Source organism: Aegilops tauschii, chromosome 1 (genome assembly GCF_002575655.3).
Source record: "Aegilops tauschii subsp. strangulata cultivar AL8/78 chromosome 1, Aet v6.0, whole genome shotgun sequence".
Classification (NCBI taxonomy): Eukaryota; Viridiplantae; Streptophyta; class Magnoliopsida; order Poales; family Poaceae; genus Aegilops; species Aegilops tauschii.
In genome coordinates, this window is record NC_053035.3 from 363,849,139 (window position 1) to 363,872,076 (window position 22,938).

Sequence of the window (22,938 nt, forward strand, 5' to 3'; positions counted from 1 at the left end):
GGTGTGAGTACAATATATGGAAGTCGACATAGAAATCACCATTAAATTACAAAGAGATAATTAAATTATTGTGATAATTTCCTTTTATATGGTTGAATATGTCATTGGTCACTGACACCTCATCGGATTAAAATACACATGCTAGATCTCATGGGGTAACTTTGTATTTATAGACATCTACCTGCACGACACATTAGGCTTCACCGGAGCATGAGAGTTACGATTCTATGGTGGGATCCCATAAATTAGTACTCACCCATTTTTTTACTATGCATATAAGGTTTGTCTGAAGTCAACTTTGTAAAGTTGGATCAAAATATTAAAAAAAATCTACTTCTACGATACTAAAGTTATACTATATGAAAATTAATTCCAGGATGCATATAATGCTATTGATTTGGTATTTTGAATGCTGATCTTTTTCCTACAAACTTGGTTAAACTTTATGAAGATTGACTTAAGACAAAGTTTATATGCGAAATAAAGAGAAACAAAGGGAGTATGGTCAAAGTTAGACACTACGAAGCCTAAATTTTGTGCACAATGAAACGAAAACCATAGCTATACTCGCCACTACAATTACCTAAAAAATCTGATTGTAAGCTTATTAATAGTTGATTAGTGACTATTTGAACTCCATGAACGGCATTGATTAATCCGACTTGAACCGTAGAGTACGAAATTAAGTGTCTTCAACACTAAAACTCCTATAATTGTTTAATCTGGACCTTAGCCTGGTTTAGAATGGCATTTTTTCACTTTTGGTACTTGCAAAAAATGTGAAACACATTCGTGCATGGATTTTGAATATTGTAAGAAATAACAACTTCCAAAATTCATATTAATACGAGTATATGTGTCCTGTATAAAATGACAAGAGATCCCTTTATCATTTATATTCTTTTGTATAGAACATGAATAACCATTTCAGTTCATGATTTTTGTTGATTCTCACTTTATAACATTAATCCTTCACACATATGAACTATCACATTATTCCCGGAACCTTTCAAGACAAGACCAACCTCCAAATCTTAACCTAATTATTTGTGTGGTTTTGCGCCAGTCGAGTTTTAGAAATTAAAGAAGTAGTGAACATGGTGGAGGCTAGCGATTAAGAGACTAAATATGTTTTTAGCGGGAAAAACACAACATTTGTCCTCTATACAAATAACACGAGAGCAATGTATTCATATCTTGTCGAATTTGTAGATGATGTTGTTTAGTAAGTTCAAATTTTACTATGGGAAGTTTAAGAATTTGATGTTTAGGACAAACTTATTTCTCAATAGTTGGACATACTCATACTCTTGATTTGGCAACGGTCACCGAGCAGAACTTGTATATTTAACATAACAATGCAACTAAGTATGATATCGTTTGTGCATATGGAGCAGATGGCTAAGGAAGTTCCTCCCAACATGGATGGCGGTGTACATAGTCTGCAGATCCGTCCTTCACCTTCACAGCCGATTAGTCTAGTCATGATTTTTTTTCACCTTCTATTTTTATGATTGTGTGCCTTATCAGCTATGTGTGTCTCAATTATGCAAAGCCTGGTGTGTGTGAACTCCTTATGATTGTATCACTTTGGTATGGTTATGAGTCAATAAAAGTGCTCTTTATAAGAAAAGGTAACAGATTAATCAAAATGTAAATGGAGTCGATGGGTTGACGTTTTACAACACCATCCGATAACAATTTGTTTCAACTATCTAAGCAGCTGAAAAAAATGAAAATCAATGTGACTAAGTAAAAGAAGGAGCATACCTGAACTCGAAGGTTATAACTGTTTCATGCACTTAAGCACCATATGCATCAGGGACGAGAATGCTTACAAGAGGATTCACAGTCGCCCTAGTGTCTTACTATGCAACTGCGAGGTCTCACAACATAGTGTCACACATGTATATATAGTAGTTACGCATAGGCAACACGAGGAGTAGTACTCCCTCCGGCCCTTTTTACTCTGCATATAAGAATTGTCTGAAGTCAAACTTCGTAAAGTTTGGCTATATTTATATGAAAAAATATTAACATCTACAATGCTAAATTTATACAATATGAAAACTAAAGTCACGATGCATCTAATGTTGTAGAGTTCACATTCTGAATGTTGGTATTTTATTCTATAAACTTGGTCAAAGTTTACGAGGTTTGACTTCAGGCAAATATTATATGCGAACTAAAAAGGACCAGAGGAAGTACTGTGGCAACATAAATGGATTTAAAGGCCTGTACACGATTTAGACGAATGTTATCTGTTGTAACTTCCACCAGTAATCATTATTAGAAAGAAAGCGCCGGCCATTTATTTGTGGACATACATATAGGAGAGCGGCGTTTTATAGCATGGGCTCCATGGAGCCTTTAATTTTTTTAGAAGTTTCCAAAAATATCAAAAAAAATCTACAAATACATATACATGCTCTCTAAGTATATGTAAAGTTTCATTAAATAATATGATGATTTGCAGGCTACACAAAAAAACCAAAAGTCTGACCCAAATACAACAAAGAAAAAGGCCCATTTTGATATATGCATTTATCATTTTTGTGTACATCACATATGAACATATATATTTCTCAAAAAAAAGTGAACATATGTGTTCATGAAATTTCGTGCGTATATACTATGCAATACTATATAGTTTTGTATGTACTTTTTCAGATTTTTTAAGATATAGAAAATGTATTTTCGCTGGAAAAAATACCAAACTCCCTGGAGCCGGACCACTATATGCACTTTACGACACGTATAGTTGGTCGTTAAGCATATATAGTTGGTAGTTAAGCATGGTCAACACGAGGAGTACTAAACTTAAATGAACTTAAAGGCATGTATAGCGATTTACATGCACGTTCTCTTCTCCGTTGTACGCTCCATATTGATATTCATTCTCGAAGGAAGAAAGTATGTCCTATATTATTTGAAGGCATAGTTGAAAGTGACTGAAAACCAATAATTAATTAGTCCGTTGGTGGGACGGTTGTAGTACCAAGGTTTCGCACCACATGTGTGCCTACGTGCGCGCGCGCGCATTCACAACCAGTGGCGGAGGACCTCGTTGGGCAAGGTTTGGCGGCCGCCCTACCTTGATCTCTCCGGTGCAAGCAGGGTGCAAGGCGGGCGACGTTGCCGATGGCGAGTGGCCAGAGCCCGCCCTACCTCAACTTTCGTTCACCACTGTTCACAACGGAACCCCCGCAGTAGACTTAGCCACTCCAATAGTCATATTCAGTAGACGTGGTGGTAGAGTGCATGCGGCAGCGGCGGGTGTATGCGTGTACTTGTTGTTTCTAAGAAAATTTGAGAACAATTGAGGAAGAGGATTTGTGGCATGTGGCCGCGCAGATCTGTAGTCACTCGCTTGCATTGTGATTCACAATTGTACACATCGCCACATGTGTTTAGGGCTTAATTGCTTTATGCAACTTTTGGTAGAGAGTGCATGGTTCATATGTAGTTGTTTTTTGAGGGGAAACATATTTTTTTCTTTATTTTCTCTACTTCTATAAAAATGTGAGTTGATGATGATGGTGTGCCTGCCTTTGCGCCATCTACATCGTTGGATCTGAAACGTAGGACTGAGACTGAAACAGGCCGTCCTCAACCACCCTGCGCCTGTGCCGAAAGTCTGGATGTTCTCCTCTCCTGAAAGAAACTGAGTCTTCCAGAACCCCTCTCAAATTCCTCCCCGCCAGCCCTCCTCTCTTCACCCCTTGGTCCCCGCGCTCCCTGAAACCTAGACACATGAGCATGAGGGCCTCCACCCCGGGCGCCAAGCGATGCCAGCCGGCTAGGCGTCCTGCGGGGCGATGATAGATAAGAGAGATGGATGCAGTGGATCCACGGGTGTGGTGTGGCCACCAGGTCTTTTCACGAGGAGGCGCTCGAAGGAGGAACTCCTGCATTGGGTGGCGTCGGAGCGCTGCTGCCGGGTAGGAGCGTGATGGTGATTGGAGGCGAAGCAGGATGTATGGCGACGATGCCTCGTCTCAGCGTCCCAAGTGGCGATGTCCTCCGGCATAGAGACAAACGCCGTCAGGGGAGAGAGCATAGATCACCGCTCTCAATAAATGTCTGACTTCCCCGTCGGCGACGGCCTTCGGCCCTGTTTGGATCCATGGATTAGAGCTAGTTTGAGCTAGTTTGGGCTCAAATAGCCCTAAAGTATCCAAACATGAGGAGCTAGTTGCATCTAACCCATCCAAAAAAAATATCCCACCTAAGAGACGCTAATTGGAGCTAGTTCTCCTAGTGCATTTATTGTCAATCTAACCCTGTCATCAAAACATCTCTTTGGCTAGACTAAGTTCAGGGTCAGTCATGAGTTAAAAACTAACTCTAACCTCTAGCTAAGTTAGAGTATCCAAACATGGCCTTCGTCGTTCTCTCCCACACACACTCTCCTCCGCCTTCGATTTTCGTAGCACCATCTCGCGCCCCATGCCCCACCGCGATCCCCACGGCATCTCCACACTGTCCGTCGCCGTGGCCGCCAAACGCTCTGTCTCGCCAGCAACAATACCAAGGAGACTCCAGAGAAATCGACGCCGTCTGCCGCGTGTGTGGTGGAGCAGATGCCGCAGACGTGGAAACCAGGGGGTGCTCTTGCTCTACAAGTCACTCATGTACGCCCTGTTGTATGCGAGCCACGAGGTGTGGCTGGGGTCCGACCTGCGTGTTGCCGCGCTGCTCTGCGTCCGGTCATCGTGTCCGCGGGCAGCGGCGCTGTGGTCGACTCGCTGTTGGAGAGCATCGTGCGCCATGCAAGCAGAGCAGCGCAGGCGCTCGCGAATCTGCTGGCCGACCCGTGGATCTCACCTGCTGTGCTCGGCCGGCCACAAGAGGTGCCCTGCTTCATTCAGTTTACCCTCTCCTACTAGACCAAGCTGTTGGAAACGAATATTTTGACAATGCTACTCGATGTATTGATCGGTGCATAGCGCACGTATATATGGAGTACAAGGTGGGCCACAACCTCAACTATACAATGACTAGGAGGTGGGCCGGACTATACAATATACATGCACAAACCATATATTCAACACCCCCCTCCCCCGCAGTCGAAGCGTCGCCGGAGACGCAAAGACTGGACCTAAACTCCTCGAAAACAAAAGTAGGCAGTCCTTTTGTCATAACATCGGCACACTGTTGCGCCGTCGGGACGTGGAGGACCCAGATGCGCCCAAGGGCCACCTGCTCGCAAACAAAGTGTATGTCGAGCTCAATGTGCTTACCGGGTTGGTGGAGAGGTACACGACGGAGACGTTGTTGCAGTAGACGAGCGTGGCCTTGTGAACATCACAAAGCAACTCCTGGAACAGCTGACGAAGCCAAGAGCATTCGGCAACGGCGTTAGACACTGCCCGATACTCTGCCTCGGCACTCGAGCGGGAGACTGTGGGCTGTCGCTTGGAAGACCAAGAGATCAGAGACGGCCCAAGGTAGACACAGTACTCCGAAGTGGAGTGCCGTGTGTCCGGGCAGCCAGCCCAGTCCGCATCAGAGTAGGCGACGAGGTCGGTGGAGGCGGAGGCCGTCAGTGTAAGTCCCATGGACGGGGTGCCGCGTATGTAACGGAGGATACACTTCACCAAGGTCCAGTAAGAGTCACGCGGAGCATGCATGTGGAGACAGACCTGCTGAACGGCATACTGCAAGTCGGGGCGCGTCAGAGTAAGGTACTGCAAAGCACCCACAATGGAGCGATAGAAGGCTTTGTCGGATGCGGGAGAGCCCTCCAGAGCTGAAACCTTGGCCTTGGTGTCAACAGGCGTGGGAGCGGACTTGCAGTTAAGCATGCCAGCATGATCGAGAAGCTCATGGGCGTAACGCTGCTGGTGCAAAAAGAACCCATCTGGCCGTCGAACTACCTCAATGCCGAGGAAGTAGTGGAGGGGCCCCAAGTCCTTCAGGGCAGACTCATTGCGAAGGCGAGCGGTAAGCCGCTGAAGGAGCGCGACAGTGGATGCCGTCAGGATGATGTCGTCGACATAGAGCAACAAGTAGGTCGTGTCAACCCCGTGATGGTACACGAAGAGGGACGCGTCGGAGCGAGTCGATGTAAATCCGAACGTCTGCAGGAAGGCAGCGATGCGCTGGTACCAGGCCCGAGGCGCCTGCTTCAACCCGTAAAGAGAACGGGAGAGCAAGCACACATGGTCCGGATGTGTGGCGTCGACGAAGCCGGTGGGATGCTCACAGAACACCTGCTCGGCGAGGTGGCCGTGCAAGAAGGCGTTGGAGACGTCCAACTGATGCACATGCCAAGCTCGGGAGACGGCCAGCTGAAGCACGGTGCGGATCGTGCCCGGTTTAACAACCGGGGCAAAAGTGTCGGTGAAGTCCACGCCCGCACATTGCCGAAAGCCGCGAACCACCCAGCGAGCTTTGTAGCGCTCGAGAGTGCCATCCGAACGAGTCTTGTGCCGAAAGACTCACTTGCCCGTGATGATGTTGGCACGAGGCGGCCGAGGGACAAGCTGCCAGGTACGGTTCCGTTGGAGCGCGTCGAACTCTTCCTGCATCGCAGCGAGCCAATGAGGATCCCGAAGGGCGGCTCGAGCTGACGATGGGAGAGGGGACGGCTCGGAGACGGAAGCAGCGAGAAGATACTCATCGCTGGTGTACCGCGTACTCGGGCGTAAGGTGCCAGCCCAAGAGCGAGTCATCGGGCGGGGCAGCGAGTCGGGGGGGGGGGGGGGCGACGGGAGAAGATGAAGAAGAGCCCGCCACCGCCGATGCCGCGGGCAAGGCCGCGGGCGAGGCTGCGGGCGAAACCGCCGCGGGTGTGGTCGCGGGCGAGGCCGCAGGCGAGGGTGCGGGGGGCACCGAGGAGGCCCGCGTGGCAGCCGGGGAGGCCGATGGCGGCGCAAGGGGCGTCGCGGGCGTCGGGAGGGGTGCAGCCCCTAAGGCAGGCAGCCGGGGAGGAACTCGACCCGTGGTGCGGGGGGCACCCTCAAAGCCGGGAGGCGGACCGAGAGAAGCTCGCGAGCGGCCGTCACCGGGAGCGGGCAAGGCCGCAACATCCGAAGGTACCTGCTGAAACGGAAAAACCATCTCATCAAAGTAAACGTGTCGGGAGGTGATCACCCGATGTGAGATAGGATCATAGCAGCGGTAGCCTTTGGTGTTGGGGGGATGGCCAAGAAAAATACATGTCACGGACCGTGGTGCGAGCTTATGAGGAGTAGTGGAAGCGATGCTAGGGTAGCACAGGCAACCGAAGATGCGGAGCTCGGTGTAGGAAGGTGGCGTGCCGAACAAAAGATGATGAGGAGCAAAATTCCCGCGAGTGCGACAGGGACGGATGTTGAGGAGTAGTGATGCGGTGGTGAGCGCGTCGGGCCAGAAACGTGGTGGCACATTGGCGTGAAAGAGGAGGGTGTGAACGCAGTCATTAAGAGTGCGAAGCACGCGCTCAGCGCGGCCATTTTGTTGCGAAGTGTACGGGCAAGTGAGACGAAAAATCGTGCCGTGTGTGGCGAGAAGGTTGCGAATCACAAGATTATCGAACTCCTTCCCGTTGTCTGTTTGCAACGCATGAATGGGGCGACCAAACTGCATGGAGACATAGGAGTAGAATGCGGTGAGAGTGGCAACAAAATTCAACTTTCGCTGCAACGGGAAGGTCCACACATAGTGCGAAAAATCATCAAGTATAACAAGATAATAAAGATAGTCCGTGTTACTTGCAACAGGAGAGGTCCAAACATCACTATGAATTAACTCAAATGGGTATGATGCAACATGCGAGGAAGTGCTAAAGGGTAGACGAACATGTTTGTCGAGACGACAAGCATGACAAGTGTGATCGTCGATCTTATTACACGTGAAAGAAAAACTGCGAAGAATATGACGAAGGGTGGCGGTGTTGGGATGACCGAGACGAGCATGCCAAAGGTCCACTCCGGCGAAAAGCGCCATGGGTGCAGCAACGGATGATGTGGATGAGTGGGCCGGGTAAAGCTCGTCGGGGCTGTCACATCGGTGGAGCACCATCCGGGTACGGGCATCCTTAACAGAAAAGCCAAACATGTCAAATTCAACGGTGACAGGATTTTCACGTGTAAGAGAACGAACGGAAACTAGATTTTTAATGATGTCAGGTGAAACGAGTACGTTAGAAAGATATAATGGCATGGAGTTAGAAGGAAAAGCAGCATGGCCGACATGAGTGATAGGCATGGAGGAACTGTCGCCCACAGTAATGCGAGCAGCGGTGTGAACGGGGTGAGCGGTAAGAAGGTTACCGGGGTTGGCGGCCATGTGAGCCGTGGCTGCGGTGTCCATATACCAGTCGCCACCGCCAGTGTACTGCTGTGGCATGGGGGCGGTGTGGAGGGCCGCTAGCAGCGCGGGGTCCCAAGGCGCCGGCGGGAGGGCCGGGGCCGACGGCAGCGGCGCCGCGAACCCACCGGCCGAAGGCAGCCCATAGGCCGCCGAGGGGCCGTAGAGCGGCGTCGGCGGATACGACTGAGGGGCCGCATACAGAGCCTGATGAGGGGCCGGGCGGGCGCCAAAAAAACCGGGGACGGGGGGAGCGGTATGGGCATGGAGTACGCGTGAACAACCCCCGTCCAGGGGTTCTAGCCGGCCTGCCAGGGCGCCGGCAGGAGCTGTTGCTACGGCTGGCGCGGCGCCCCACCGTGGGCAGCCGGCGGCGGCTGCTGCTGCTTGCAGCCACCTCGGCTGCGACGCCCGCCCCGACGCTGCTGCTGCTCGGCGGGGGGCGGCGGAGGGGCCTACGGCGGCACCGGGTAGGGGAACCCAGGCGGCGGCTGTGCCTGGAAGGGGCCCGGGGCAGGCCGCAGCGGGGGAGCCGGGGCGGTGGGCGGCGCACCGCCGCGGGTGCCGGCGGTGAGAGCCGTATGGGTGCCCCGGGTGCGCGACATCCGCATCCTCCTCTCCTCCAGCTTCAGGTACGCGACGATCTTGGGGAAGGTCGGGTTGGTGATGAGAGGGATGTTGGAGGCGGCGTTCCCGAAGTCTTCGTTCAGGCCGGCGATGAGAGTGCTGAGGAGAAGCTCGTCGGAGACCTTCTCGCCGAGGTCACGGAGCTCGTCAACAAGCTTCTTGAGGCGCATGCAATAATCGTCAACAGACGAGTCAAGCCGCTGGCACCCAAAAAACTCGCCGTGCAAGAAAACCTTGCGTTGGAGCGCGTTGTCGGTGAAGAGGCCGTTGAGCTTAGTCCAAACGGCGTGAGCGTCATCATCGGCGGAGACCACCGTGTGGAAGAGGTCCTTCAAGATGGTGGTGTAGAACCAGCGGATGAGAGTGGCGTCGATGGACGTCCACTCCTCATCGTCCTCCATGAAGCGGGAGTCCACGGAGCCATCGATGTGATCCCGAAGATTGTACTCACGGAACACAAGGGAGAAGTACGTCTTCCAGGCATAGTAGGTGGAGGTGAGGTGGTCGAGGACGACGGGAACCCGAGCGAGGATATTGAGATCGCGGATGACGACGGGATCGGGGCCTTCGAAGGGGTTGGTGCGGCGGCTGCGGGTGGTACCGGTGGAACCGGGGGAGGCCATAGCCGAGAGGGGGGGTGCGGCGGCGCGTGGTGAAGCAGCGCGGCGAGGGGGATGGCGGCGCGGCGGGTGGCGGCGCTGCGGGGTGCGGGCGGAAGCGCGAGGCGGCGGTGGCACACAAGGGGCGGCGGCGCGGCGGCGAGGAGACGCGGCGGCGGCAGCGGCGATGGGATCGCGGCGGCGGCAAGGGTTAGGGTTAGGATCGTAGGTATGATACCATGTTGGAAACGAATATTTTGGCAATGCTACTCGATGTATTGATCGGTGCATAGCGCACGTATATATGGAGTACAAGGTGGGCCACGACCTCAACTATACAATGACTAGGAGGTGGGCCGGACTATACAATATACATGCACAAACCATATATTCAACACAAGCAAGTGTGGCAAAATAGGTGATAACAAATGTTAATTTTCGAGTATTAGCCATGCTTCCTGCATGTTGAGCTGATGCTACTTGTATACACCCTCAAACGCGAGCATGTGTTTATTTCTTTGTTTATCTTGATTTGCTTCAGGGGAAGAATTAAAGACAACAATCAATTTTTGTGGTTGATCTCTAGGGAATTTTGGAATATGGAGTATTTGGTGTGTGGGAATCTGAAATATTTAATGTTGAATTTAAATTTCTTTTAATCTCCCAATTATGTAGGCCATCAAATTTCACTCTCTGATTTTGTAACTTTTATATTCCTAAAACCTATTAAGATTTAGGATGCATATGTGAAGGAGATGTGCATCCACCATGCTTTCAGCTGTTGCAGATAGAGTTATAATTTGGACTTGATTTGTGATGATGAATATACTGATATTTATGGTACGCTATAGAACTGAATGAAAAAAAAATCTCATCAAATGGATTTGAGTCGCTAAGTTATAATTAGTTGAAAGAAGGAAGTACTCTTTTATCTATCTGTGCTTATGCTTCCTATTATTACGACCAAAAGAAGTTGTAATACATGGATTGCGAGAAAAAAGCAACATGAATCTTATTTGTGGTGTTAAAATTCAGCTTTAATAGACCTGTAGCTGTTCTAAAGGTTCTCCTTTGCTGGGCCAATACTCGAATAACTAACTCACCTATATCAATTTGTAGTGTTTAAGTATCATTTCAACAATACATCTTCGTAGTTATAAACGATATCCCTTGTTCTTTATAGGAGCGAAAAAATGATATCCCCTTTTCTTCCAAGGAAAAAATGATATCCCAAGAGAAAAAACGATGTCCCCTTCTCTTCAACGGGAAAAATGATATCCCTTCTTTGCTCTTAGTAAGAATACATGCTTAGGTTGGTTTTATCTCCCTGTTTCATCTTGGTAAGACAGATGCTCTCTGTCAGACATCTCAAGTCTGAAGTTTGAACTGTGGAGATATGTGCCGCTAGGCTTCCTTGCCAACGGGTCGAGTGGCTCGAGAAGGCTCAGATGGGTTAAAAGACAGATTTGGGCTTTGGTTTTATTCACGTCGAGGAGGGCGAATGTAGGAGAAGCCAAGCCAAAAAGTTGGAGGCGAAGATTCGAGATTAGCCTTTGGGCCTCGAGGTGTGTGCATGTGTGGTATGGTAGAAGGTTGGCCACATGGCAGTGGTCAGACCATAAGGAAGCATGCGAGAACACATGCATGACCCGGCCCCCGCCCATAATACAAGTCTACAACATTACAAGTCAACAAAGCATGAAAGTATGAAGAACGATGGATGGACCAAGTACAGGTACTAGCTCATGGATGGCAGCCCTAACATCGAACTCAACGTGATTAGTTGCTAAAGTTTTAAACATTCCCTTAGGCTAGCACAGATCAACGATTCGTGTGCCATGTGGTGGCCGAGCTTATCGCCTTAGAATTGACCACGTTCAGACGCGTTGTGATTAGATGGACACCACGGCCATGCTCCCGGTGGAACGCATGGGCAAGTTTGCTAGTGACTTGTAAATTTATATTTCATTTGCATATTTGTGTTCCTTGCAACGAGGGCTTTGATTTGTAAATTTGAATCAATTATATCTTCTGAATAGAAAGTCCAATTTATATTCCGTTTGCATACTCGTGTTCCTTGTGACGAGGGCTTTCAAATAAGAGCAATTTCAAATACATTTTGACAGATTTAAAAAAAAAATTGAAGTTTCAACTGACGAAACTTCATAGATATTAACAATAAAATCAGTAAGTTTTAGAATTGAAACTTAAACCTTGTGGAGCTCCAACATTTTGGCAAGGTTCCAAAACATCAACAAGTTTAAAATCAATAGGTTTCAAAAAAGTAAATAATACTCAGTGAAACTTAGTGAATCTTGGTGCAACTTTGTAAAACTTGATATTACGACTATCAAGTTTTAATATTTGAAACTTGATTAAAAAAAGGCGTCTAAATGTATTCAAAATTGGTCTTATTAGAAAGTATTCGTTGCAGCGAAGACGAATATACGAACGAAACTTAATTTGGACTTCCGATTTAAAATATAAAATAGATTCAAATTTTAAAATAAAAAGGGAAAAACACGAGAGGTGGGAGAGGGCGATGCATGCAACTCTGCCAAATGCTGGCATGCATAGACCCCAGTGAAACGGTTAAGAGTTAGTTGCATAACTAGTGCATCAATCTTGAAGCAAGTGGGTGGTTGCTGCATACGTACCCCGGACATGCGTGCCCCTGCGAATTTCTGAAACAATTGATGCAGTTAATCCATATAGGACCTTATAGTTTGTGGTCATAAAACGTGTTGTTAACATAGATACGACCACAACTACTGTCTACAAGGCATTTATGCACTCTTTTTTCATGCTTGGTAGTTGGTATATCCTTGTTCTTGCTTATCCACACAAACACATCATTATTTAGAAATGCCAAGTAGACGTATACACCTTCACAGTCACACACAATTATAGACATCTTGATGTCGATGGAAAAGTCGCCTCCCATTCAGAGAATAATCCATCTTGATGAGGCACACATAATGTCAGCCTAAAGTAACTGCCACATATTTATCCACCACAAATGGGTGGTTAAACCCCTCCACTGATGATTTTGGCGCCTGTCAGTGACTAAGCATCAGTGGAGGATCCATCTCCACTGAAAGACACCTTGCCTCTTAGCTGAGACAATAATGTATGTTCATATACTTTCAAAAAGAGTGTTCATCTAGTCATCTAGAAATAAAAAAAATCATAAATGGAAAAAAGAAATAAAACAAAAAAAGGAAAAACTTCAAAATGAAATGAAAGGCAAGGAAAATACTATTAGAGAGCTCCCATCGCGAGCGAATCATTTTTCTATAGTTTGGAAAATAGGAGACGACTAATTTTTTCCCTCGAACCACTGGCACGTACAGTGGCGGGAGGGCGTGGGAACCCCAGATCTATGTGTCTGGTCCGTCTCCTATAGAGCACTCGATTTCTTCGTTGTCGGTGAAGTTGGGACAACGACGTGATGGTAATGTTGGTTCCTCGGCTTTCCCCATGTTGGTGACCTTCCTCCGATGGGCATCGACAAGACAAAGGATGGTGTCGACTGTCGGGCATTCGGCCTAACGTGATTAGCATTTATTCGTGGTGGCGGCGTGCTCCAAAGGGGTTAGCGTTGCAACATGATGTTGTTCTCTAGTTTCAACTATGTGTATTGATGCTCAGCCAGATACGACTCCGTCGGGGGAGTTTGTGTCCCCCTACTCTGCCTGTGCAGAGTTGGGATTATCCTCTAGCCCTTCTCGGCGACAGCTTCTGAGATGGCGATCTTTCCATATTGTGGTCGTTGGTGTCTCCTGGTCAACATCGACGGCTTCCCCTTTTATCGTTGCATCTACAAGCTCATGGATTTCAACAAGGCTTCTCTAATAAGATGTAGGCCAAGAAGCGGTAATGAGCATTGCTCACAGTGATGTGTCGAGGGAGGCAGAAAGAAGATGGTGTTGTTGTCTTCAAGGACTTGCACGTAATTTTTTATTCTTATAAGGGCTTATTTATGTAATACATTTGGCGTTGTGCCTTTTCCACAAATAAAGGACGAGGAAAAAGCAAAAGAATAAAACAATGAAATAATTAAAGGAAAATAAAAGATAGAAACATGCATATGGCCAGCCCACTTGTACGGTTGACTAAGGGTTTAGGTTTTCCGTCCCCACACCATATTTTGAAAAACTCTTATTACCCACATTCCCCTCTTGGTGCTGTTGGGCCAGCGTGGGGTTTTTTCAAGGTTTCTTCTAGTTTTTTAGCCAGCTTAGGCCATGTCCCTTCCTTTTCTTTCCTTTTTTCTGTCATTTATTCTTCTTTATATTTTTAGTTTTGATTCTTTATTTATTGTTTTAATGTGTATTTGTGCTAAATTTGAATATTTTTTCCTTTGATATCTGAACACATATTCACATGTGTACGGTCAATTTTTATAATATAATAAATAATTAGTTACATAATTATTTTGATATATGAACATTTTTAAATGCGTGATGAACATCTTTTACATAAATGTGGTAATTATTTTTCCACATACGAGATGAATAATTTTAAAATTAAGACAAGTGTTGTCTAAGCAACCTTTCCTCCCACATATTTCAGAGAAATTCTAAGTGAGAAAAAAATATATCCTAAAGTGTTAAGTGATTGAGCATCACCGAAGAACTTGATCGAAGCCTAACTTGGACTTGTTACTCTTGAGGATTGTGCAACCTCTAAACGGTTAGGAGTCATTCAAGAGCATCCAAGGTGTATTATGCGATGAATATTTTTTAAGTAATGAACATTTATTAATACACGATGTAACACTTTTGACATACATGGTGAGCATTTTTCAAACACACAATGAATAATTTTCAAATACACGAAGAACATTTTAAATACAGGTCACAAATGTATACGGACCGACATTATTTTTATTTCCGTAGTATTTTATCACCATTTTAAACCTTTTTTGTTTTTAAAATGTAGTATGAAAAAAATGGGAGAAGCCGACAACCCGTAATTGGGCCGCGACCCACTATTTGCCTGGGTGCGCATCAACCTCCTACCCCGCGCCCTACGCGCGGGTCTCCCGTGTTTTGGGAGACCTCCTCTTCAGCGCCTTAGGCGCCGGTTCTCTTTCCGGGCGCTCGCAGCAGCCTGGCGTGGGCCGGCCCAGCTAGCACGCTCGCTCCTTTCCTCGTTCGCAGCTGTGCGTTTCGTTCCTTCGTTCCTTTTTTAGCGTTCCTTCCTTCCTTCACAAAACTGAAAAAACGAATGGATCTGAAATTTACGAATTTGAAAGCAGTTTCTGAATTTAAAAAAGTTCATCAATTCTAAAAAGAAGCTCATCAATTTTGACACAAATTCCACAATATTTGAAAAAAGTTCATCGAATTTGAAAAAAAATCATTAGATTTGAACAAAAGTTCACTGGATTTGAAAAAAGTTCATCAAATTTTAAAAAAAGTTCATCAAATTTGAAAAAAGTTCACCGTATTTGAGAAAAAAGTTCTTCGGATTTGCAAAAAGTTCACCGGATTTGGAAAAAGTTCACCAAATTTGAAACAAAAAGTTCATCAAATTTGAAAAAAGTTCACCGGATTTGAGAAAAAAGTTCATTGGATTTGCAAAATGTTCACCGAATTTGAAACAAAAAGTTCATCAAATTTGAAAAAAGGTCATCGAGTTTGAAAAAAGTTCTTCGAATTTGACAAAAAAAATATGATTTTGCAAAAAATATTGATGAAGCAAAAAGGTTTCTCGAACTTGAAAAAAGAAAAAAAGGATATATAAAAGAAAACAAAGACACGAAAGAACAAAAGAAGAAAAGCATGTAAGTAAACACAACAACTGAAGTGGTCAGGTGGTTGTCTCGTCTTGCTCTGAACACGCTCCTCGTGAGATCGAATTCTCGCTCTTGCACAACCTTTTTGCGCTTTAGAAACAGAGAAGAAAAATGAAAATGGGCCGGCCCAAACGTGATGAGGGGTATGCGCCCGTTAGTGAAATGACTAGTATTGGGCGCTAAAGGCGCTGAATAGGATTTGGCCCAGATCATCGATCGTCTCGCTTGATCAAAGAAAAAAAACTGGATCAAAAAAAGAAGAAGAAAAAACCCTCGTTAACAAGCTACACCGCCATTGTCAAATCCCCAGGACAGACCGGACTTGCGTCCAGGCGGATGGCACTCTCGCCTCGAGCAGCCCCCTTCACCCTCCTCTTGTGCTCCAATCCTTCAACTCCTACTCATTGCAGATCTGCAGTGCGTGCACAATAAGCTGGACATGTAATTTCTAGTTTGTATAATCTAATTTATGTGTTCCTAGTTCCTTTGTATCAGCCGAAGTCAATTATTAGTTGATGTTAAAATGTACTACTTTAGTCAATTTTGTTTCGTTGTTAACAGGAAAAGAATAGAAATCCAAGATGAGGACCCGTATAATTAAATCTTTATTTCAAATAACATCCAACTAGAATGCATTCAACAATACCAACACCAAGGAATCAACTACAGAATCAGTACGAGTTGGAGCTCAGTGGCGGAGCTTGATGAAGATTGTTGAGGGGGCTAATCAGAGTTGAGGGGGCGAAGAAGATAAGTCATGCATGAACTCTGAGAAATCTTTGATATTCAAGCCTAATAATTAGGGGTACACTCAAGAGTTGCCATAGAGTAGGGGGGTAGCCCCCTTTGGCCCCTATGAAGATCCACCACTGTTGGAGCTAGTAATGGACAAGAAAATTAACCACGTGTCTACCTAGTGCACTTCGTGATAATGGTATATTATGTTTTTATTTTTAAAATTTATGCAATTTACTTAGTCTATGTTTTGTGTCTTGATTTTTAATAATGAATATTGCCATTCTACAATTGCTGATGAAGAAATGATGGGTTCACATGAAGCAAGTTTTCGTTAATAAGGTACCAGCTTTTGCAATGACGCACTATGTTAAATGGGTTATTACATTCGTTTCTCTTATTGAATTTCTCCTCGTGCTAAACGCAAAGTATTGCTACCTTTTGAGCACTGCGTTGGTTTTCCCTTGAAGAGGAAAGGGTGATGCAGTAAAGTAGTGTAAGTATTTCCCTCAGTTTTTGAGAACCAAGGTATCAATCCAGTAGGAGACCACGCGCGAGTCCCACGCACCTACACAAACAAACGAGAACCTCGCAACCAACGCGATAAAGGGGTTGTCAATCCCTTCACGGTCACTTACGAGAGTGAGATCTGATAGATATGATAGGATAATATTTTTGGTATTTTTATGGTAAAGAGTAAATAAAGATGCAAAGTAAAATAAACGGCAATAGAAATAACTAAGTGTTGGAAGATTAATATGATGGAAAATAGACCCGGGGGCCATAGGTTTCACTAGTGGCTTCTGTCAAGAGCATAAGTATTACGCCGGCGAACAAATTACTGTCGAGCAATTGATAGAATTGAGCATAGTTATTAGAATATCTAGGTATGATCATGTATATAGGCATCACGTCCGCGACAAGTAGACCAAAACCTCCATGGCACCGAAAATGTCTCAGGGCTCAAGTGATTCACCGAAGCGACGAGACCTTGAAAGCAGCTTTTTCAAGTGTCAGTAGCGGATGACATGATGTAGAGGGATAAACTCATGCAATATGATATAAACCCCATCTTTTTATCCTCGATGGCAACAATACAATACGTGCCTTGCTGCCCCTGCTGTCACTGGGAAAGGACACCGCAAGATTGAACCCAAAGCTAAGCACTTCTCCCATTGCAAGAAAGACCAATCTAGTAGGCCAAACCAAACTGATAATTCGAAGAGACTTGCAAAGATAACCAATCATACATAAAAGAATTCAGAGAAGATTCAAATATTGTTCATAGATAAACTTGATCATAAACCCACAATTCATCGGTCACGACAAACACACCGCAAAAGAAGATTACATCGAATAGATCTCCACAAGAATCATGGAGAACTTTGTATTGAGATCCAAAAAGAGAGAAGAAGCCATCTAGCTAATAACTATGGACCCGAAGGTCTGAGGTAAACTACTCACACATCATCGGAGGGGCTATGGTGTTGATGTAGAAGCCCTCCGTGATCAATGCCCCCTCCGACAGGACGCCGGAAATGGCCCCAAGATGGGATCTCACGGGTACAGAAGGTTGCGGCGTTGGAATTAGGTTTTTGTGGATGCTTTTGTTGGTTTCGGGGTACGTAAGTATACATAGGAGGAAGAAGTACGTCGGTGGAGCAACGTGGGGCCCATGAGGCTTGAGGGCGCGCCTGGGGGGGGGGGGGGGTAAGGCGCGCCCCTTGCCTTGTGCTCTCCTTGTTGGTTTCTTTACATGGACTCCAAGTCCTCTGGATCACGTTTGTTCCGAAAATCACGTTCCCGAAGGTTTCATTCCGTTTGGACTTCGTTTGATATTCTTCTTCTGCGAAACACTGAAATAGGCAAAAAAAACAGCAATTTGGGCTAGGCCTACGGTTAATAGGTTAGTCCCACAAATAATATAAAAGTGTATAATAAAGCCCATTAAACATCCAAAACAGAATATAATATAGCATGGAACAATAAAAAATTATAGATACGTTGGAGACGTATCAAGCATCCCCAAGCTTAATTCCTGCTCGTCCTCGAGTAGGTAAATGATAAAAACAGAATTTTTGATGTGGAATGCTACTTAGCATAATTTCAATGTAGTTCTTCTTATTGTGGCACGAATGTTCAGATTCGATATGATTCAGGATAAAAGTTTAATGTTGACATAAAAACAATAATACTTCAAGCATGCTAACCAAGCAATTATGTCTTACCAAAATAATATAGCCAAAGCAAGTTATCCCTACAAAATCATATAGTCTGGCTATGCTCCATCTTCCCCACATAAAATATTCATATCATGTACAACCCCGGTTTTAGCCAAGCAATTGGTTCATACTTTTTAACGCGCTTCAACCTTTTCAACTTTTACGCAATACATGAGCGCAAGCCATGTATATAGCACTATGGTGGAAGAAGGTATAATGTTAGGGGTTATGTGGGAAGACAAAAAAGGAGAAAGTCTCACATCGACGAGGCTAATCAACGGGCGATGGAGATGCCCATCAATTGATGTCAATGCAAGGAGTAGGGATTGCCATGCAACGGATGCACTAGAGCTATAAGTGTATGAAAGCTCAAACAAAAGAAACTAAATGGGTGTGCATCCAACTTGCTTGCTCACGAAGACCTCGGGCATTTGAGGAAGCCCATCATTGGAATATACAAGCCAAGTTCTATAATGAAATTTCCCACTAGTATATGAAAGTGACAAAATGAGAGACTTGTTGGAAATATGCCCTAGAGGCAATAATAAATGGTTATTGTCATATTTCTTTGTTCATGGTAATTGTCTATTATTCATGCTATAATTTTATTGTCCGGAAAACGTAATACATGTGTGAATACATAGACCACAACGTGTCCCTAGTAAGCCTCTAGTTGACTAGCTCGTTGATCAACAGATAGTCATGGTTTCCTGACTATGGACATTGGATGTCATTGATAACGCGATCACATCATTAGGAGAATGATGTGATGGACAAGACCCAATCCTAAGCATAGCATAAAAGATCGTGTAGTTTCGTTTGCTAGAGCTTTTCCAATGTCAAGTATCTTTTCCTTAGACCATGAGATCGTGCAACTCCCGGATACCGTAGGAGTGCTTTGGGTGTGCCAAACGTCACAACGTAACTGAGTGACTATAAAGGTGCACTACGGGTATCTCCGAAAGTGTCTGTTGGGTTGGCACGGATCGAGACTGGGATTTGTCACTCCGTATGACGGAGAGGTATCTCTGGGCCCACTCGGTAATGCATCATCATAATGAGCTCAATGTGACTAAGGCGTTAGTCACGGGATCATGCATTGCGGTACGAGTAAAGAGACTTGCCGGTAACGAGATTGAACAAGGTATTGGGATACCGACGATCGAATCTCGGGCAAGTAACATACCGATTGACAAAGGGAATTGTATACGGGATTGACTGAATCCTCGACATCGTGGTTCATCCGATGAGATCATCGTGGAGCATGTGGGAGCCAACATGGGTATCCAGATCCCGCTGTTGGTTATTGACCGGAGAGGCGTCTCGGTCATGTCTGCATGTCTCCCGAACCCGTAGGGTCTACACACTTAAGGTCCGGTGACGCTAGGGTTGTAGAGATATATGTATGCGGAAACCCGAAAGTTGTTCGGAGTCCTGGATGAGATCCCGGACGTCACGAGAGGTTCCGGAATGGTCCGGAGGTGAAGAATTATATATAGGAAGTCCAGTTTCGGCCACCGGGAAAGTTTCGGGGGTTATCGGTATTGTACCGGGACCACCGGAAGGGTCCCGGGGGTCCATCGGGTGGGGCCACCTGTCCCGGAGGGCCCGTGGGCTGAAGGTGGAAGGGAACCAGCCCCTAGTGGGCTGGGGCGCCCCCCTTGGGCCTCCCCCCATGCGCCTAGGGTTGGGAACCCTAGGGGGGGAGTTCCCCCTTGCCTTGGGGGGCAAGGCACCCCTCCCCCCCCCCACTTGGCCGCCGCCCCCCCTTGGATCTGATCTCCAGGGCCGGCGCCCCCCCAGGGGGCCTATATAAAGGGGGGGAGGGAGGGCAGCACACTACAGCCTTGGGCGCCTCCCTCCTCCCCTGCAACACCTCTCTCTCTCTCGTAGAAGCTTAGCGAAGCCCTGCCGAGACCCGCTACATCCACCACCACGCCGTCGTGCTGTTGGATCTCCATCAACCTCTCCTTCCCCCTTGCTGGATCAAGAAGGAGGAGACGTCGCTACACCGTACGTGTGTTGAACGCGGAGGTGCCGTCCGTTCGGCACTCGGTCATCGGCGATTTGGATCACGGCGAGTACGACTCCGTCATCCACGTTCATTGGAACGCTTCCGCTCGCGATCTACAAGGGTATGTAGATGCACTCCTTTCCCCTCGTTGCTAGTATACTCCATAGATGCATCTTGGTGAGCGTAGGAAAATTTTAAAATTATGCTACGATTCCCAACAGTGGCATCATGAGCCAGGCCTATGCGTAGTTACTATGCACGAGTAGAACACAAAGCAGTTTTGGGCGTTGAGTTTGCCAATTCTTCTTGCCGCTACTAGTCGTTTCTTGTTTCGGCGGCATTGTAGGATGAAGCGGCCCGGACCGACCTTACACGTACGCTTACGTGAGACTGGTTCCACCGACTGACATGCACAAGTTGCATAAGGTGGCTAGCGGGTGTCTGTCTCTCCTACTTTAGTCAGAACGGATTCGATGAAAAGGGTCCTTATGAAGGGTAAATAGAAATTGGCAAATCACGTTGTGGTCATACGTAGGTAAGAAACGTTCTTGCTAGAAACCTACAAACCACGTAAAAACTTGCAACAACAATTAGAGGACGTCTAACTTGTTTTTGCAGCAAGTGCTATGTGATGTGATATGGCCAGAAGATGTGATGAATGATATATGTGATGTATGAGATTGATCATATTCTTGTAATAGGAATCACGACTTGCATGTCGATGAGTATGACAACCGGCAGGAGCCATAGGAGTTGTCTTTATTATTTTGTATGACCTGCGTGTCATTAAATAAACGCCATGTAAATTACTTTACTTTATTGCTAAACGCTTAGCCATAGAAGTAGAAGTAATCGTTGGCGTGACGACTTCATGAAGACACAATGATGGAGATCATGATGATGGAGATCATGGTGTCATGCCGGTGACAAAGATGATCATGGTGCCCCGGAGATGGAGATCAAAGGAGCATGATGATATTGGCCATATCATGTCACTATTTGATTGCATGTGATGTTTATCATGTTTTTGCATCTTATTTTCTTAGGACGACGGTAGCAAGTAGGATGATCCCTTATAATAATTTCAAGAAAGTGTTCACCCTAACTGTGCACCGTTGTGAAGGTTCGTTGTTTCGAAGCACCACGTGATGATCGGGTGTGATAGATTCTAACGTTCGAATACAACGGGTGTTGACGAGCCTAGCATGTACAGACATGGCCTCGGAACACACGCAATACACTTAGGTTCACTTGACGAGCCTAGCATGTACAGACATGGCCTCGGAACACGGAGGACCGAAAGGTCGAGCATGAGTCGTATAGAAGATACGATCAACATGGAGATGTTCACCGATCTTGACTAGTCCGTCTCACGTGATGATCGGACACGGCCTAGTCGAAGTCGGATCATGTTTCACTTAGATGACTAGAGGGATGTCAATCTGAGTGGGAGTTCATTAAATAATTTGATTATATGAACTTGATTATCATGAACTTAGTCTAAATCTTTACACTATGTATTGTAGATCAAATGGCCCACGTTGTCCTCAATTTCAACGCGTTCCTAGAGAAAACCAAGCTGAAAGATGATGGCAGCAACTATACGGACTGGGTCCAGAACATGAGGATCATCCTCATAGCAGCCAAGAAAGATTATGTCTTAGAAGCACCTCTAGGTGAAGCACCAATCCCTGAGAACCAAGACATTATGAACGCTTGGCAGCAGCGTGCTAATGATTACTCCCTCGTTCAGTGCGGCATGCTTTACAGCTTAGAACCGGGTCTCCAAAAGCGTTTTGAGAAACATGGAGCATATGAGATGTTCGAGGAGCTGAAACTGGTTTTTCAAGCTCATGCCCGGGTCGAGAGATATGATGTCTCCGACAAGTTCTTCAGCTGTAAAATGGAGGAGAACAGTTCTGTTAGTGAGCACATACTCAGAATGTCTGGGTTGCACAACCGCTTGTCTCAGCTGGGAGTTAATCTCCCGGATGACGCGGTCATTGACAGAATCCTCCAGTTGCTTCCACCAAGCTACAAGAGCTTTGTGATGAACTACAATATGCAGGGGATGGAAAAGACCATTCCCGAGGTATATTCAATGCTGAAATCAGCGGAAGGGGAGATCAGAAAAGAACATCAAGTGTTGATGGTGAATAAAACCACCAAGTTCAAGAAGGGCAAGGGTAAGAAGAACTTCAAGAAGGACGGCAAGGGAGTTGCCGCGCCCGGTAAACCAGTTACTGGGAAGAAGTCAAAGAATGGACCCAAACCCGGGACCGAGTGCTTTTATTGCAAGGGAAGTGGTCACTAGAAGCGGAACTGCCCCAAATATTTAGCGGACAAGAAGAAGGCCGGCAACACCCAAGGTATATGTGATATACAAGTAATTGATGTGTACCTTACCAGTACTCGTAGTAGCTCCTGGGTATTTGATACCGGTGCGGTTGCTCATATTTGTAACTCAAAGCAGGAACTACGGAATAAACGGAGACTGGCAAAGGACGAGGTGACGATGCGCGTCGGGAATGGTTCCAAGGTCGATGTGATCGCCGTCGGCACGCTACCTCTGCATCTACCCACGGGATTAGTTTTAAACCTCAATAATTGTTATTTAGTGCCAGCTTTGAGCATGAACATTGT

General features: G+C 46.1%; 1 protein-coding gene across 1 annotated transcript; it reads right to left on the reverse strand.

Moving 5' to 3' along the window:
* Positions 1–8,750: 8,750 nt before the first annotated feature.
* Positions 8,751–9,545, reverse strand: LOC141032710 (uncharacterized). The gene has a single exon (XM_073506242.1). It carries the CDS (start codon positions 9,543–9,545, stop codon positions 8,751–8,753), a length of 795 nt encoding a protein of 264 aa, XP_073362343.1.
* Positions 9,546–22,938: the final 13,393 nt, after the last annotated feature.